This window comes from Bufo gargarizans, chromosome 3 (assembly GCF_014858855.1).
Source record: "Bufo gargarizans isolate SCDJY-AF-19 chromosome 3, ASM1485885v1, whole genome shotgun sequence".
Classification (NCBI taxonomy): Eukaryota; Metazoa; Chordata; class Amphibia; order Anura; family Bufonidae; genus Bufo; species Bufo gargarizans.
In genome coordinates this window covers 565,055,344-565,074,783 of record NC_058082.1, presented here as the reverse complement: position 1 = coordinate 565,074,783, position 19,440 = coordinate 565,055,344, and the positions used below count along the sequence as shown (strand labels likewise).

The 19,440-nt window shown below is 43.7% G+C and overlaps 1 protein-coding gene across 1 annotated transcript in view; it reads right to left on the bottom strand.

Moving 5' to 3' along the window:
- Positions 1-3,931: 3,931 nt before the first annotated feature.
- BACE2 (beta-secretase 2) overlaps positions 3,932-19,440 on the bottom strand; it is a 46,777-nt gene continuing 31,268 nt past the window's right edge. Inside the window, exons 4-9 of the mRNA XM_044287481.1 lie at positions 19,282-19,410; positions 16,829-16,963; positions 16,196-16,297; positions 12,650-12,799; positions 10,338-10,506; positions 3,932-5,084 (exon numbers count right to left, since the gene is read on the bottom strand). Coding sequence (XP_044143416.1) covers positions 4,837-5,084; positions 10,338-10,506; positions 12,650-12,799; positions 16,196-16,297; positions 16,829-16,963; positions 19,282-19,410 — 933 coding nt within the window. The 3' untranslated portion in view covers positions 3,932-4,836. The remainder of the gene's footprint in view (positions 5,085-10,337; positions 10,507-12,649; positions 12,800-16,195; positions 16,298-16,828; positions 16,964-19,281; positions 19,411-19,440) is intronic.

Below are 19,440 nucleotides of genomic sequence, written 5' to 3'. Positions count from 1 at the left end.
ACTGCCACAGCTTCTAACAGAACATATGGCAGGTGGCAGTTGAAGATTTATACTGAGCATGTGCGACCATCTCAGTAAGGGCCCTTGCACACGACCGTATACCCTCCAAGACAGGGATCAGCAACCTTCGGCACTCCAGCTGTTGTGAAACTATAATTCCCAGCATGCTCCATTCATTTCTTTGAGAGTTCTGAGAAGAGCAGAGCAAGTATGCATGCTGGGAGTTGTAGTTTCACAACAGCTGGAGTGCCGAAGGTTGCCTACCCCTGCTCCAAGATATACGGTCCGTGAGCGGGCCATACGTCCCCGGAGCGGCATTGATCGTGCACACACCATTATGATCTTATGAATGCGGGCGGCCTAACGCGCATAGCATCATTGCGCACGATCAATGCCGCTCTGGGACGTATGGCCCGCTGACGGTCGTGTGCAGGGGCCCTTAGACTGACAAAAAAAATATAAGGAAAAGAACAAACAGCAGGTGGCGCTATACAGACACACTGGCTATAAAAAAAAAAAAAAATAATTCCATGTAAGTACAAACGTATTCAGCTCCAGGTGCTGGTTTGAAAAATGTGACACAACCGGTTTTATTCTCCGGCGCGCGGAGGCTGTACAGCCCATACCCTTCCCTGACATCTCCTGTGTGACGTTCCCTGGTGTCTTTTCTCTACATTTGTGCTTCTCGGCGGCCGCTTTTCACTCTAGGACTGTAGTGAGCGGCATACACTTGGCGGTCTAGCGCTAGACTCCAACTCCATGGGGAAGGGATATAGCGCTACCTAGTGGTGACAATAGGGACCTGTTTACTCTTGACCACTTAGTCCACCAAAAAGGCATAGACAGATCCTAAACCACATTTTGACCATCTTAGGTTAAAATACACATAAAACACAACTCTTGAGACCTCTGGTGCCGCCTCTCGCGTGTCCATCTTCCAATCTGCGCCTTGTTTAATTGGTCCCCGGCACGGGCATGAAGCAGGCACCTACATCAAGTCATAATAGTAACCCCCCCCCCCCCCCCATCACAGTTTTATACCATTTTAAAAGGGAATCTTCCCCCGCCTCATCCATTATATAACCCGAGTTGGTTTCGCCTACATCCCAATTTTTCTAGCATTACTATTTCGGTTTGGGCGGTGCACAGATGCAGGACGGCACTGGATTAGCAATTTTGTTTGACTGTTGCTGCCACCTAGTGGATAAATGTAGTACTAGTTTACCTACCACTCCAAGCATGAGAGATCTATATATTTTATTATTTTAATATATTTATATATTTTATAATTATACTTGGAGAGTTGTTTGCCCCTCTTACCTCCTTCTAGAGGAAGTCAGCACTGTGTATGATTAAAAAAATACAGACCCCTTTAAATAATAGCACCAGTAAGGTGCACAAACACTAAACCACTGCTTGGAATCAGGGCCGTATTGCCAATTAGGCACTTAGGGGCACGTGCCTAGGGCAGCGTGAACTCTGAATACGGCCCTGCTTGGAATAACATGTTACCCCTATACCCAACCTTTTTCGAGAGACCCCAATAGACTGCCCTGCATTGTGCATTATGGGTTCCTTCCTGCTCGGACCACTCAGGCACAACTGCTCTTCACTAGAGAGGAGAAATCTGCACATATACAAGGTGCTCAATCGCGCACTTCAGTAGGACTACTGACTCTAATGCAAGGGTTGGCAACCTATGACACGCCAGCTATTGGCAAACTACAAATCCCAGCATGTCTGATTTATTTCTATAGTTGTTCTGAGTGCCGTTGATCAGGTATGCATGCTGGGAGTTGTAGTTTCACAACAGCTGGACGGCCAAACCCTGCTCTAATGTGTCAGCGCTCAGTCTGTCCAAAGTCATACAAAATAAAAGAATGCGAGACGCTGACTGGATATAAATTTCGGTTTAATCGTGTGTTCAGTCTCATTTACACTTCTATAAATACATCAATGACGTAAACATCCAGGTGATTGTAGTGATGATAACACTTAAAACTCAGAGCGCAAGTTGAACAATTAATAAGAAATTAAAAGAGAAAAAAATAATGTAATATTGGTTCATGGCCACCAGGGGGAGTCGGCGCGCACAGAAATAAAAAATAAAAAAAAACACACAGGACACCAGATTATCGCTCTTCAAATGTACAATCCTTACCAACTACGATACTTTAGACTACAACTCTCATTATGGAATGAAAGAACAGTGCTGATGGATCCCAGCACGAGCAGGGGGTGGCCTGGGGGTATCACGCAATATACACTGCAGCCAATATAAAAAGATGAAGGTCTAGGATCTGAACCACTGGTGCGATTGCAGTAATTACTGTATTTATCCCCCTAATGTCCGGGTGCCATAGGTGTCAAGCCCCGCCTACCTGACTCCCTAAAATGCAGGTCTGCGGAGGACGTGTCATATGATCCTAGTGGCATAATTCTAAGGAGCTCACCCCCGGGGGGGGGACGACACGTACAATAAGTCCATTTCTGGCCCCTGACTGGCACATTGCTGGGCGTTTGTCGCATTGTACATATGCCTTAGGCCTCTTTCACGTGACCGTATGGCTTTTTCAGTGTTTTTCAGTCCGTTTTAAACGGATCCGTTGTTCCGTTTTTTGTTTCCGTTGTGTTTCCGTTCCGTTTTTCCATATGGCATATACAGTATACAGTCATAGAAAAAATTGGGCTGGGCATAACATTTTCAATAGATGGCTCCGCAAAAAACGGAACAGATACGGAAGACATACGGATGCATTTCCGCATGTGTTCCGTTTTTTTTGCGGACACATTGACTTGAATAGAGCCAGGGAACGTGATTTGCGGGCAATAATAGGACATGTTCTATATTTTAACGGAACGGAAAAACGGAAATGGAATGCATACGGAGTACATTCCGTTTTTTTAGCGGAACCATTGAAATGAATGGTTCCGTATACGGAACGCAAAAAACGGCCCGCAAAGCGGAAAAAAAAAAAAAACCAGTCGTGTGAAAGAGGCCTTACAGGTTACATCAAAGGGGGTGTCCAGCTAGGAAAACGTAAAGGAGTTAAATGACAATTTAAAAAACATTAAAAAAAAAAAAAGTTAAAGTTTATACCTACCTAACTGATCCCCTGCCGGGCCCCTCTATACGCAGAAGTGTAATAATTCAGCTAATCTCTGGCTTCGTTGGGGGCCACAGTCACTGAGAGGAACCAGGAATTAGAGACCGGCAGGGGAAATGTCGAAACAGAGGTGGGGATGTTTTTTTTTGTTTAGTTTTTTAAGCTATTCTACCCCTTTACTTTTTCACAGATGGACATCCCCTTTCAAACGTACTATTAACCTTCTCTAATAAATCCAATTTAAAGGGCAAGCACAAAACGTACCAATATTGGCTGAGACTTTATAAAGTAATTGTGGGGTCGGTGTTGCTATATTCATCTAAGATGAGCTACAGGGTGGATTGGTTTACATCGATATCAAGAATTTATAAACCAAGCAGTAAAACAGCACATGTCATATTAGATCTGCCCCTTTAAGGGCATCTGTCAGCAGTTTTGTCCCTATGACACTGGCTGACCTGCTACATGTGCTCTTGGCAGCTGAAGGCATCTGTGTTGGTCCCATGTTCATATGTGCCCGCATTACTGAGAAAAGCTGATGTTTTAATATATGCAAATGAGCCTCTAAGAGCAACGGGGGCGTTGCCGTTACACCTAGAGGCTCTGCTCTCTCTGCAACTGCCGCACCCTCTCCACTTTGATTGACAGGACCAGGTAGTGAAAACATCATCACCCCTAGCCCTGTCAAAGTGCAGAGGGCGCGGCAGTTGCAGAGAGCAGAGCCTCTAGGTGTAACGGCAACGCCCCCGTTGCTCCTAAAGGCTCATTTGCATATATTAAAACATCAGCTTTTCTCAGCAATGTGGGCACATATGAACATGGAACCAACACAGATGTCTTCAGCTGCCAAGCGCACATGTAACAGGTCAGCCAGTGTCATAGGTACAAAACTGCTGACAGATGCCCTTTAGAAGGAACAGGCTTGCTGATTGTTTTAATATACGACGGCTTCCTCCATATTCTCTTAAAGGCGAACTTTCTGAAGAAAATCTCCAAATACTGATAGACTGCTCAGGTCCTGTGATCAGTCGATTGCACCTGGATTATAACGAGGAGTAGCAGGGATTGTACCGCGGATTTACAGTCCGATGAACAAATATCCGTGATCGGAAGCATGACCATGTCCATGTGGAATGTAGAGCGGACGCACAGGCCCGGGTCATAAGTGCACAAAAAAGATCAAAGAGGAACTGCCCCTTTAAAAAAAAAATTAAAAAAAAATATAAAAATCATAATATTCAAGGGTCCCTGAGTGACAACCCGTTGGTACAGCACCAGAAGTCATACTGGTTGTCACCCAGCATTCTCAGGGACAGGCATCACAGGGTTGCATAGAATGGATACATCCTAACAGAAGAGGAGTCAGGATATATGCAATTTTATTTTAAAGGGGAAAGGTCCTTTAACGAATATTAAGCATTGCAAGTAGCCGAGTGGTCATGGCCTATGGCTTTCAGTAAAAAACTAACAAAAAACACACGGAATCGGTGCAGTGCATCCAGTTAGAGGAGGAGTAGTAATAGTAGTAGTAAGACTTCGCCAATACTGGCATACTTTGGACGTCTCAAGAAAAGGTAAGGCAATAAGTTATGAAGACGGCGTCACGTCTCGCGAACGGCTTTGGTAGCGACGGGTTCGTAAAACCGAGAGTTCCCAGCAGCATGTAATGAATGATGGGAAATATTACCAGGTCCCGGAGATCAGACCAAGGCGAGATGCCACCTGAGGATCATTTCCAACGATGACGCACCAAGGAGGATTCGTCGTTGACCACCTCGGGGTCTTCTCTGTGCCTTCTGTTGGGAAGAAGCAGCAAGACCACAAGGACCAGCAGAACGATGCCGCAGAAGGTCATGAGGGCGTAAGATATAATCCACATGACCGGCTCCCTGAGGGGGTTACTGGCTATGCAGTTACTGGCTATGTCCTTAGTACTGAACGGGCCAGAGATCTCAGATACCACCACGCCATTGACCACTGCAAGAGGAGAAGAAAAAAAAAATGAAAAAGTTGGAAAAAAAAGTTAAAAATTAACAAAAACTGGAGTTGGAGTTAAGTCTTAAAGGGGTTATCCAAGATCTATAATGCCTGCACCCCATATGCCTGGGCCCCTCACAGAGGTTGTACTTACCTGGCTCCCCGGCACGGCCCCCACTGCATCTCCCCATGCCGGTATAAGAAGCAAGGCGGGTGCTGGGGGGCGAGGTAAGTACAACCTCTGTGAGAGGCCCAGGCATATAGGATGGAGTGGGGTATAGATCTTAGATAACCCCCTTAAGTAATACTTTACCTTTCCCTAAGTGACTTATGGAGCAGAATTTTATATGAATATTTTTGTAACTTTTATATTGCCGGTTTGACGTTTTTAGTGCTTTTTTGTGAAATTGCTTGCAATTTTTTTTTCCCTTTCATTGCCGTTTTTTGGGTTAACGCTTTTTTTTATTTTTTTTTCTCAACTAGCAACACGTTTTGGGTATGGAGTTTTTTTACCACATTTTTATTTTTTTTGACAAATAAGACAGCCATTGTTTTTTTTTTGGCCTGCCTAAAAAAAAATGCAAGTATCAATGGTGTTGGCTGCATTTTTATGTCTTTTTTCAAAAAAAATTTTTATTTTTTAAAACCATGGCTTTGTTTTCCCATTGATCTACGGAGGACAAAACATCAAATGGTCATTAAAAAAAAATTGCTAAAACACACCATTTGAAAAGGGGCAACACAAAGCACCACAAGAAAAAGGGGGGGGGGGGGGGGGATAATGCAGCACTAGGTTTGTGTTTTTGGAAGTTTTTTTTTCTTCCTCAAAAAACTTTAAACAAAAATGTAGTGTCACAGCAACCCAAGTCCTTATATGCCAATTTTCTGGTTTACTTTTTTAAATAAAAAAAATAATAAAAAAAATTAAAAAAAAAAATAAAAAAAAATATATATATATATATATATATATATATATATATATATATATATATATATTTTTTTTTTTATTTATTTTTTTTTTCCTCAAAAATTTTAAAAATGTAAGTCTTGGGGAAGGAGGATAGGTATTTAAAAGTTATTGTTTTACCCATTTAAAATGCTTTCATATGACTCCCCTTCATGAATAGACTCCTGGTAGGACTGAATAGTATTTTTACAACTTGACAAAAAACAACAAGTCAAGAATGATGGTATTTTTTCATTAGATTTTTCAGTGATCTGTAACTTTGCACACGTCCACTAGATGGCGCCAAATATCCTCCAACATACTGGATACACTATTAACTTTATGGTACACACACAAGTAGAATTTCTTTAATCCGGCATAAATGGGACCCGCCAGATACACCATTATTATACGGTTATGGAAAGTTATATAAAACTCGTGGGTAGTGAGGGAATGTTTTTGGGGCTAGCTGTAGTTTCTATTGGTACCATTTTTTATTTATTTTTTGCAAGCTGCAGTTTTGTGTCCGGTCATAAAAACAGAAAAACAAACGGATCTGTCACTAAAAACAATGTAAGTCAATGAAGATGGATGTTTTTTTTGTTTTTTTTAGGGTCCAAAAAACTGATTTGTCACCCGTTGACTTTTAATGTATTTAGTGATGGATCAGGTTTTTTTCCCCCCCATTTTGATTTCACACAACGGAACGGATGCATCCTGATGTGCGAAATCAAAACGGATCCATTTTATTCCGGTATTGACATCCTCTGCTGGATCTCCATATCGGAATTAACACCACAAGTGTGAAAGTAGCCTTAGGCTAGGTCTACACGACGACATTTGTCGCGCGAGATAGGGTGCAACAGTTGTCGCGCGACATTTTGTTGCACCAATGTCGCGCGACAATTTTTATAATAACAGTCTATGGTGTCGCATTGCAACATGCGACATGTGGCGACTGCGACGCGACAGTCGCAGAAAAATCCATCTTGAATGGATTTTCTGCGACTGTCGCGTCGCAGTCGCAGCATGTCGCATGTTGCAGTGCGACACCATAGACTGCCATTATAAAAATTGTCGCGCGACATTGGTGCAACAAAATGTCGCGCGACAACTGTCGTCGTGTAGACCTAGCCTTATTTCCAAATTTTTTTTTTTCTCTCTTTTTTTTAACCACTTCAGCCCCGCTAGCTGAAACCCCCTTCATGACCAGAGCACTTTTTACACTTCGGCACTACACTACTTTCACCGTTTATCGCTCGGTCATGCAACTTACCACCCAAATGAATTTTACCTCCTTTTCTTCTCACTAATGGAGCTTTCATTTGGTGGTATTTCATTGCTGCTGACATTTTTACTTTTTTTGTTATTAATCGAAATGTAACGATTTTTTTGAAAAAAAATGACATTTTTCACTTTCAGCTGTAAAATTTAGCAAAAAAAACGACATCCATATATAAATTTTTCGCTAAATTTATAGTTCTACATGTCTTTGATAAAAAAAAAAATGTTTGGGCAAAAAAAAATATGGTTTGGGTAAAAGTTATAGCGTTTACAAACTATGGTACAAAAATGTGAATTTCCGCTTTTTGAAGCAGCTCTGACTTTCTGAGCACCTGTCATGTTTCCTGAGGTTCTACAATGCCCAAACAGTAGAAAACCCCCACAAATGACCCCATTTCGGAAAGTAGACACCCTAAGGTATTCGCTGATGGGCATAGTGAGTTCATAGAACTTTTTATTTTTTGTCACAAGTTAGCGGAAAATGATGATGATTTTTTATTTTTATTTTTTTCTTACAAAGTCTCATATTCCACTAACTTGCGACAAAAAATAAAAAATTCTAGGAACTCGCCATGCCCCTCACAGAATACCTTGGGGTGTCTTCTTTCCAAAATGGGGTCACTTGTGGCGTAGTTATACTGCCCTGGCAATTTAGGGACCCAAATGTGTGAGAAGTACTTTGCAATCAAAATGTGTAAAAAATGACCGGTGAAATCCAAAAGGTGCACTTTGGAATATGTGCCCCTTTGCCCACCTTGGCTGCAAAAAAGTGTGACACATCTGGTATCGCCGTACTCAGGAGAAGTTGGGGAATGTGTTTTGGGGTGTCATTTTACATATACCCATGCTGGGTGAGAGAAATATCTTGGCAAAAGACAACTTTTCCCATTTTTTTATACAAAGTTGGCATTTGACCAAGATATTTCTCTCACCCAGCATGGGTATATGTAAAATGACACCCCAAAACACATTCCCCAACTTCTCCTGAGTACGGCGATACCAGATGTGTCACACTTTTTTGCAGCCTAGATGCGCAAAGGGGCCCAAATTCCTTTTAGGAGGGCATTTTTAGACATTTGGATCCCAGACTTCTTCTCACGCTTTCGGGCCCCTAACATGCCAGGGCAGTATAAATACCCCACATGTGACCCCACTTTGGAAAGAAGACACCCCAAGGTATTCCGTGAGGGGCATGGCGAGTTCCTAGAATTTTTTTTTTTTTGGCACAAGTTAGCGGAAATTGTTTTTTTTTGTATTTTCTCACAAAGTCTCCCTTTCCGCTAACTTGGGACAAAAATTTCAATCTTTCATGGACTCAATATGCCCCTCACGGAATACCTTGGGGTGTCTTCTTTCCGAAATGGGGTCACATGTGGGGTATTTACACTGCCCTGGCATTTTAGGGCCCTAAAGCGTCAGAAGAAGTCTGGAATATAAATGTCTAAAAAATGTTTACGCATTTGGATTCCGTGAGGGGTATGGTGAGTTCATGTGAGATTTTATTTTTTGACACAAGTTAGTGGAATATGAGACTTAGTAAGAAAAAACAAAAACAAACAAAAAATTTCCGCTAACTTGGGCCAAAAAAAATTCTGAATGGAGCCTTACAGGGGGGGTGATCAATGACAGGGGGGTGATCAGGGAGTCTATATGGGGTGATCACCCCCCTGTCATTGATCACCCCCCTGTAATGCTCCATTCAGACGTCCGTATGATTTTTTACGGATCCACTGATACATGGATCGGATCCGCAAAAACACATGCGGACGTCTGAATGGAGCCTTACAGGGGGGGGGGGTGATCAATGACAGAGGGGTGATCACCCATATAGACACCCTGATCACCCCCCTGTAAGGCTCCATTCAGACGTCCGTATGATTTTTACGGATCCACTGATACATGGATCGGATCCGCAAAAACACATGCGGACGTCTGAATGGAGCCTTACAGGGGGGGGGGTGATCAATGACAGAGGGGTGATCACCCATATAGACTCCCTGATCACCCCCCTGTAAGGCTCCATTCAGACGTCCGTATGATTTTTACGGATCCACTGATACATGGATCGGATCCGCAAAACACATGCGGACCTCTGAATGGAGCCTTACAGGGGGGTGATCAATGACAGGGAAGTGATCAGGAATTTTATGTGCGTGATCACCCCCTTGTCATTGATCACCCCCCTGTAAGGCTCCATTCAGACGTCCGCATGTGTTTTGCGGATCCGATCCATGTATCAGTGGATCCGTAAAAATAATACGGACGTCTGAACGGAGCCTGACAGGGGGGTGATCAATGACAGGGGGGTGATCAGGGAGTCTATATGGGGTGATCAGTGGTGCATAAGGGGTTAAAAAGTGACAGGGGGGGGGGGGGGGTGTAGTGTAGTGTTTTCTGGTACTTTGCACAGCTACCTGTGTCCTCTGGTGGTCGATCCAAACAAAAGGGACCACCAGAGGACCAGGTAGCAGGTATATTAGACGCTGTTATCAAAACAGCGTCTAATATACCTGTTAGGGGTTAAAAAAAAAATCACTGGCTGGAGATCCACTCGCTTACCTTCCGTTCCTGTGAGCGCGCGCGTTCACAGGAAATCTCGCGTCCCGCGAGATGACGCGTATATGCGTCCAGGAGGAGTAAAGCAACCACCTCCCGGACGCATATCTGCGTACAGCGGTCGGGAGGTGGTTAAAGGGGTTCTACAGTTTGTTTTAACTGATTATCTATCCTCTGGATAGATCATCAGCATCTGATCGGCGGGGGTCCGATACCCGGGACCCCCACCGATCAGCTGTTTGAGAAGGCAGCGCCGCGGCGTCGTATCGTGCAAGTAGCCCTATGACCCCATTCATTCCTATGGCAGCCCCGCTACACTGTGACCAGAAGCATACGTTACGTTATTTGCCCATTTAGCCTTTACTGTGTCTGTGAAAAATCAAGTTTTATTCCAAAAATATTTAGAGAAAAAAAATATCCTTGCGGATGCACAGCCATCCCGGCCGCCATTTTGTTCAGCATCTCACCTGCACAGTTACTGACGGCAAAACCAACCCTCTTCTGTTCCCTGTCGAAGATGACAAAAAATCCTTCCATGACCGTGGCGCCAATAACCAGAGCATTGGATGAAGGCGAGATGCCGAAACGGTAGCAATTCAGATCCGTGCGCATTGTCAATACCGACTGGATGTATAACTGAAAAAAAAAAATTATAATAATTCACAAAAATTATGTAGAAACAAATAAGAAAAAATAAATAAAAATAAGTATAATTGACTAATAGGTGAAAAAAAATTATCATTTTCAAAAATTATTAAACAACAAGAAAAAAGTAAGCAAAATGTAAAATTTACTAATATTATGTAAAAACAAATCTAAAAATCTTTCATTTACAAAAATTATGTAATGCAGTGATAATGTCAGTACTATATAAGTGCCTAAAATAAATTAATAAATATAAAAATGTAACTTATAAAATTGTATAAAAATGTCTAATTGACAAAACGTAAGATAATATAATGTATAATTTACAAAAATTAGAACAATAAGAAAAACTGTTATACAGCATGGGGGATGTTACATATTATTATTATTATTATTTTTTTTACAAATTTTTTTTTTTTTTTTTTTAAAGGACACTACTTGATGGGACGGCCTGCAGACCTTTCTTCCTCATGTTCTGGTAGATGTCAGGCTGAACGTGACGCAGATTGCCCTCCCCGTTTACCTTCTCTCCAGGAGTTGTTCCGGTTTGACTGACCCCAGACTTTTCTGTCCACGTGACCACAGTCATCTCTAGGAGCCTACAATCTGCAACCATCCAAGATGTACAACCACAATTTTTGTGATAGCAACATTGTCTATCAGTCTGACAACTTTAATTCTGATAGGACCTGGATCCCAGTCCTACATTAATCCTATTACTGCACACACAGTAAAGGGATTCAATTTGGGGACCACAGAACAAGAGAAGAACCTGGATATTCTGGTTACAGGTAGGTGCAGTTCCCCAGTACTGGGGGTATCTGCAACAGGTTGTAATACACCTTACTTCCAGTTTGCTCAAGCAGATGCTAGGTGAGGTAAGAGTTAATCGTCCTAGCCCAACCTCCTCTGGAGCTTAGGGTGTGGGCTGGCCCCACCCCCTAGTTCCAAGATGCCATGTAGTCTAGATGTAGAAAGGGAGCAAATTCCAAGTGCCCCTCTCCCCCGGATTCCAGATTCGAGCCCGGGAGCCTCGGTGACACCTACACGAGCTCCAGGAGATGAAAGCAAGAAAGAACTAGAGGAAGAAAGAGACAGCAGGAAAACCCAGCTTAAAGAGGACCTTTCATCTGTTTAACCCTAGTCTAATTAGGGTCTTACCTTATAGGGCAACCCCACTAATGTCATCGCACTTTAAAGTTCGTCTGCTTTTGTCCCCCGTTGATTTCGGCCCCTTATATTCTAATTTGCCGACTTGGTTATACTAGGTGGAGACTGGAGCGGTTCTCTTCTCCCTGGCTGTGAGCGCAGCCAGTCAGAGCACACCGCTCACAGCCAGGGAGAATTAGGTAAGACCCTTATTAGACTAGGGTTAAACAGATGAAAGGTCCTCTTTAAAGCGATCCAGACCCTGCTGCTGCAAAGGGGAAACATGTTAAGACACCTTATACACCCTAGCCTAGTGGCAGTTGCTAGCCAGAGATACCAGTCAGAGTCTTTGCAAAAGAATGAGTAACCAGAGGGCAATTGCAGCAACCATCCGCCTATCTCATGCTTCAACATCTGAGAGGCATTTACACTGGCTGGATGTACTACGACTCCTATTGTGCACACAGTAAAGAGAAACTTCTGTTAAGTTCAACCTGACCTGGTTTCTGAATCTCACACCACACACTGGCCATTGCTTGTCCATCACCTGTCCTGCCTAGCACCCACTTAAAACATTCAGGCAGGGAACCCACAGCTACAGGGCGTGCCCCTCAATCACTGCACTGACCCCAGGGAGCGACAGCCTGAGGGAGTACACAGTTACACATCATCATCAGGGCCACTACCACTCCCAATCTCTACTCCAGCTCCTCAGGGGCTTGCTGCATAAGCTAAGCAGAAGGGCTCAATGTCGGGCAGCAGCTGCAAAAGCAAATCAGATTTTAGGATGTAAAAAGAAAAAGAAAAAATAAATAATTCAGTACATACCCTATGCTGACAAATATTTCACAAGAGGGGGAGGGGAGGGGGGGGGGGGACAAAATATTTTTATAAGAAATGCAAAAAAATATATACATTTTTTAAATTCTCACACAAGTGTTATTTCAAGATAACAAGGCAAAATAAAATTAAAAAGTCAATGAACCTGAGGCTTTATGGTGAGACGGAAGGACATGCTCGAGTTCACATCCCGCAGATAGATGGACAGGTCAGGAAAATACGCCCATGGCTCTTCAGTCGTCTCCCAGCAAGCGAGCTGCAAGCCCGTCCAGAACTCGTTATTGAAATTCTCAATCTGCAGAATCAATGAGAGAAGACGGAGAATTAATAAACTTTATTGACCGCAATCTCTGCGGACAACATCGACTTACGCCAGTGTTCATCAGTAACTGAAAAAGAAAGACATTTTGCCAAAGACAAAAAAAACTCATGAAATAGAAGCCCGAATCGCACAAGCATCCATTCACTGACTTATAACCCGGAGTATCCATTAGATGTGTACATGAGGAAAGAAAAAAAATATATATTTTTTTAAATTAAAATATAAAATAAAGACATAAAAACATACAAAATAAATCATTCATCTATTGGCCACATACTAAATCCCTCATCATAGTAAACTGAACAACCAAAAGGGATGGCTTTTTTTGGTTGCTCCACTGATTTTCTTTTTCTTTTTTATTACTACTATTAAAGTGGGGGTCTCTGAGGTTTTTTTTGTGGGGGGGCTCGGGAGGGTGTTTGATGTTCCTCCATTTGCATGCACCCTTCCACTCTATTCAACTCCACAGGGCAGCTGAAGACGGCCAAGCACATGTACTTCCCAATATCCAGCTGTCCGGTAGAGCCAAACAGAGCAGGGGGCACACAAGTGTCTCTGCCCTCCAAACGAGGGACCATGGCCTCCGTTCTTGTAACCGGCAGGAGCCCCAGCAGATGGACACCCATAGATCAGAGACTTATTCTCTATCCTGTCCATAAGGGGATAGATTGTTGCAACGGGACAACCACTTTGAAGAAGGCTCGCTCAGAACTATGAAGCCCCTCAGTGATGGAGGCCCCAAATACAACTGGTCCATTGACCCTCCTTATAATCAGGCCCCGATGGTGGGGATACATGTCTCACTTCAGCAATCGAGCAGTGGTGGTGGTGTTTGAACACTACAGGAAAAAGCGCTGGCCGGGACTGGCATCGCACATGGGCTGGTGCTTTTTCCTATAGTGCTCAAGCATGACCACCACTAATGGACTGTGCAGAGTGGTCATAACCACGGAAATGAGAAGTATATAATGTGATGAAAAAATGAATCCAGTCAGCAAAGGAGGCAATATGGACAATCACAATACATTAGTAAGTGCCTTGTATTAGCTTCCTCTACATGATAAATGCCATTTGCTGAAGTGAAACCACCCCTTTAACTTTACTGACCAATGCCAGGCAGCTGCTGCCAAGGCAAATAAAATATCTGTATGAGTCAGCAGAAGTAGATGTACATGAAGCTAGTTTGCCAGTATACAAATCACTAGTCAGACCTCCCATGGACTTGGATACAGCACTGGGGCGCCTGTGTAGACAAAGTGCATAGCCAAACTAGAGCGGATGCAGAGGAGGGCGAAAAAGGCGGGTGGATTGCAATACGGGTTGTCAAACTCGAGGTTACACAATATGTAATAAAGATTGGTTACAGGCAACCTGTAGTCATGACAAAGGGACATTATCCACATCTAAAGGGAAGAAGCTTTCATCATCATCATCGACCGGACTCTTTACAATAAGAGCAGTGAGACTATGGAGCTCATCGACAGGACTCTTTACAGTAAGAGCAGTGAGACTATGGAGCTCATCGACAGGACTCTTTACAGTAAGAGCAGCGAGACTATGGAGCTCATCATCGACAGGGCTCTTTACAGTAAGAGCAGTGAGACTATGGAGCTCATCATCGACAGGGCTCTTTACAGTAAGAGCAGTGAGACTATGGAGCTCATCATCGACCGGACTCTTTACAGTAAGAGCAGTGAGACTATGGAGCTCAGACAGGACTCTTTACAGTAAGAGCAGCGAGACTATGGAGCTCATCATCGACAGGGCTCTTTACAGTAAGAGCAGTGAGACTATGGAGCTCATCATCGACCGGGCTCTTTACAGTAAGAGCAGTGAGACTATGGAGCTCATCATCGACAGGACTCTTTACAGTAAGAGCAGTGAGACTATGGAGCTCATCATCGACAGGACTCTACAGTAAGAGCAGTGAGACTATGGAGCTCATCATCGACCGGACTCTTTACAGTAAGAGCAGCGAGACTATGGAGCTCATCATCGACAGGGCTCTTTACAGTAAGAGCAGTGAGACTATGGAGCTCATCATCGACAGGGCTCTTTACAGTAAGAGCAGTGAGACTATGGAGCTCATCATCGACCGGACTCTTTACAGTAAGAGCAGTGAGACTATGGAGCTCAGACAGGACTCTTTACAGTAAGAGCAGCGAGACTATGGAGCTCATCATCGACAGGGCTCTTTACAGTAAGAGCAGTGAGACTATGGAGCTCATCATCGACCGGACTCTTTACAGTAAGAGCAGTGAGACTATGGAGCTCAGACAGGACTCTTTACAGTAAGAGCAGTGAGACTATGGAGCTCATCATCGACAGGACTCTTTACTGTAAGAGCAGTGAGACTATGGAGCTCATCATCGACAGGACTCTACAGTAAGAGCAGTGAGACTATGGAGCTCATCGACAGGACTCTTTACAGTAAGAGCAGTGAGACTATGGAGCTCATCATCGACCGGACTCTTTACAGTAAGAGCAGCGAGACTATGGAGCTCATCGACAGGAATCTTTACAGTAAGAGCAGTGAGACTATGGAGCTCATCATCGACAGGACTCTTTACAGTAAGAGCAGTGAGACTATGGAGCTCAATCGACAGGACTCTACAGTAAGAGCAGTGAGACTATGGAGCTCATCATCGACAGGACTCTTTACAGTAAGAGCAGTGAGACTATGGAGCTCATCATCGACAGGACTCTTTACAGTAAGAGCAGTGAGACTATGGCGCTCTGTGCCGGAGGCGGCTGTGATAACCGATTCATTGTACGAGTTCAAGAAGGGCCTGGATGACTTTGTTGAATGAAAAATATTGCAGTTTACAGTTCTAGATTTCTGGAGATCCAGGGAATGTTCTGATGGATTATTTTTTTTTAAATCTAATTTGGGGCAATTGGTGACCACCTCATAGGGGTTTTTGCCTTCTTCTGGATCAACACTGCAGGATGACAGGCTGAACTTTATGGACCCGAGTCTTGTTTCAACCGTCCCGACTATGTAACTACCTATAACTGACTTTCTAATGGTCCAGTATAAGAACTTAGAACCAATGAATATAAAATGAAAAAAAATTTTTTTTATCCAACCGGAGCTCAGAAGGCGGCGGCGCTGTCCTGACTGAGCATTTTCCAGTTACGTGTTCTGTTTGGTAAAGGAGAGAACGTACGTGCTGTCTCCAGAAAGAAGTGCAAACATACTAATTGCACAAGTAAAGCTCTGGCATGACTGAGCAAAGTATCCGCCATTCCCTTATTCTTTTTAGAGCAAAAAAAAAAAAAAAAAGCATAAAGAAAAATAAAAGAATTCAAAAAGTTGAATGTTCAAAAATTATTTACAAAAGCCTGAAGTGCTATCCTATTGCTCACCAGAGAAGTCTGAACAATCCCTTCCACCACCGCGTTGAAAACTTTGTCGGGTAGACGCAGGAGGGTCGTGCCGCTGTCCACAATGGCTTTATCGGAGTTATACTAGAAAATAAAACAAAAAATATTTTTTTTAAACCCACACCTCTGTGACAACTCAGAGAAGAAAATAGCCATGAAAGCCATGGTTAACCCCACCCCAAATCAAACTAGATTTTACTCTCCTCCTGGATCATCCGCTGCTGCTGTTCAGGTCCGTGCTTCGCTCCACTTCCTGCTCTTGTCTTGACATGGCGGGAAATAATTGGGAATGCCGTTACCAGCTGGGAGGTGGAGCGCAGCTGGGACCCGAGACTCCTGGAAGCTGATTGAAGGGGTTGCGGTGGCACCATCTTCCGTTGGTCGTCTAGCGAGTGCAGCTCTGCACATTTGGTAATGGCTCGTACTACAGCTCAGTCCTATCCAAGTGTACAGGACTGAACTGCGATACCAGATACAACCACAACCCAAAGCATGGCACTGCGCCGGGCAAACACAGCGCAACTGCAACTCCTCCAATTAGCTGATGGTTGGGGTGCATGGAGTCAGCCCCCCCCCCCCCCCATCAATCCATTATAGATGATTTTTTTCACTTACCGCAGTACAATCCAGGTTTAAGTTGACGCCTCCTACTTCAAACTTGAGAATCTCCACTTGATAATACCACTCCTCAGTGATGGGCGTGTACCAGATGTCACCGCTGTACAGGCTCGGCTCAATACCACCCATGACCTGAAGGGGGAACCACAGCATAAAAAGCTGCTCGTATGCAGAGAGCATTACATTTTTTTGTATTTTTTTTACATTTTTGTTTTCAACGTTTCTACAAAAAGGGTTAAAATATCTGCAACCATTCTACAGAAGATTTCATACAATACAGAAACCCACATTTCTTAAAGGGGTTGGCCCATTGACAACATTTAACACCGAGCCACAGGATAGTTGTCAGGAGTTTACCCAGCCAAAACTCCATGCATGGCCGTGCTGAAGGGTTGCCATGACATACCAGTCAAGCCCCGGCTGGTCAACCAATCGGCGAGGCTGGAAGCCAATCAGGTTCCTGGCTCGGTGTACAATCCCAGAGCTAGGCAGGGGTTTTTAAAGGAGCTTCCCAGATTACACTAAAAGAAAAAATATAAAATACCCCGACCAGCACTGAAACTTACTGCAGGTCAGATGATATGGGTTGGGGGAGGGGTCCTCTTCCAATACAGACTTTTACTAAAGAAAGTATTTAACAGGTCGTCATCAGGATTTGAACCCCAGACCTTCTGTACGGCAGTCAGAATATTTACCATTACACTACAGACCTGCCTGGATGGGACTGAATGTTCTGTGAGTAAATTTTTTCCTCCAGAAGCAGAACACTAAATAAATAGTGTATTACTGAAATAAAAGGGGGGAAATGTGCGCCCTTTACAGATCACAATAAATAATGTGTTCACGATATTGTACAGGTTATGATGATTACAGGGATACAAAATACTCGATGTAAATACACATTATTTATGGTGACTAGTAAACCGTGTAAATAAGATATGGGGCATACGGCAAATGTATGGAGCCCTGAAATCCCTGAAGGCAGCCTTGGATCCAAGTCTGCTTGAATGAAGCCCTGCAGGAAAAACCCCACCCTAAGGACCCTTTCAGATGAGCGAGTGTCACCCTCCGGACTGTCCTAAACATCCAGCACTGTCGGGGGTCGCATAGCATCCTAAATCAATATAATGCTATGTAACCCTTAGAGGTCTGGAATGTACTGGATAACACTGACATAATGCTTGTCAGTGTTATCCAATACATTCCAGCTCTGTAAGGGCTACTTCGCATCATAAATCAATATAATGCTATGCGACCCCAGCGGTGCTGGGAGGTCAGGACGGGTGCTGCGCTGCGAGGCCGGAATGTGACACTCGCTCGTCTGAAACCAGCCCAAGACACAGCATCATTAGTGACATTACGTCTACAGGGCAGGGTCCAGGTAAATCAGCAGAATACCGCCCTGAGAGGCAAGGTCACTGATGATATTGTGTCTACAGGGTAGAGCCGTACCACTCCTCAAATGCACACATGATGTAATCGGGTTAGCCAACACAGTGGTATCATATGTGTCACATGACCATGATGGAGTGCAGGAAAACAGACCATTACAGATTAACAGCCAATAACACAATGTTTCCTGTCAACTGATGCTGAAAATTGCAAAACCAGAATACCCCTTTAAGTCTTCTACTCAGTTATGACCAGCTGATGGTCACTGTCCTGTCTTTCAACCTCTGTGCTTTGTACCTGAACTCTGGACCTCCTCGTTCACCGACTGTGGCTTGTTTTCTGGATTAACTCCTTACCCAGTCATCCTTCTGGTATTCTGACAATGGCTTGTTTCTGGATTAACCCCTCAACCTGTGTGTGGACCTATCTGTCTTTTCTGGTTCTGACCCTGGTTTTCTTCCTGGTAATTTTGATAGACCTGCTTCTAGTGAGCTCACACCTGTTTTCTGCAACCTTACTCCACAGAAATAACCTGGGTTCTGAGCAGCCAAGTGCATACTGCCTTTCAGAAGGCTCTGTTGAAGTACATGCATGGGATAGACATAAGGCTATCCTTCATATAAGATAGGGCCAGGGACTATTCATAGGATTCAGATATATTGGGCAGACTAGATGGGCCAAATGGTTCTTATCTGCCGACACATTCTATGTTTCTATGTTTCTATGGGCAGCCTTAGCTTCCTACCAACCGAAGTGGTTAAGAAAGACTGGTAGCAGTTTGCGTTTGCTGGCTGTTCCGGATGGAGACCCTCAACGATGATTGAAACGAGGGTCCCCGTGTGACTTTAAAACATTTGATAAATGTTCCTCACTGTATTTCAATTCCTCACTATTTTCAAAATAGAAGTTTGGATACAATTGTCTACAGTCTAGACAATGCTCTGTGAGCAAAACATCCCCAGAACCCAGACTGACACATTGTAGCAAACTAGAAGAGAGATTTATGCAGCCGCTGCTGATGTATTTAGCATTAATGAGATGTTATCACAGGTACTTGCCAGGCTGCCACCGTTGCTGCCCGAGTTACTGGTGGGCAGGCCAGCTCCGCACATCTGCATGGAGAAGATATTCGGGATCTTCTGCTGTTCAACAAGGGAGTCAAAGAAAGTTTCGATAGAGCTTGAAGGCTGGAAGACAGGAAAGAAAAATTAAAAAAA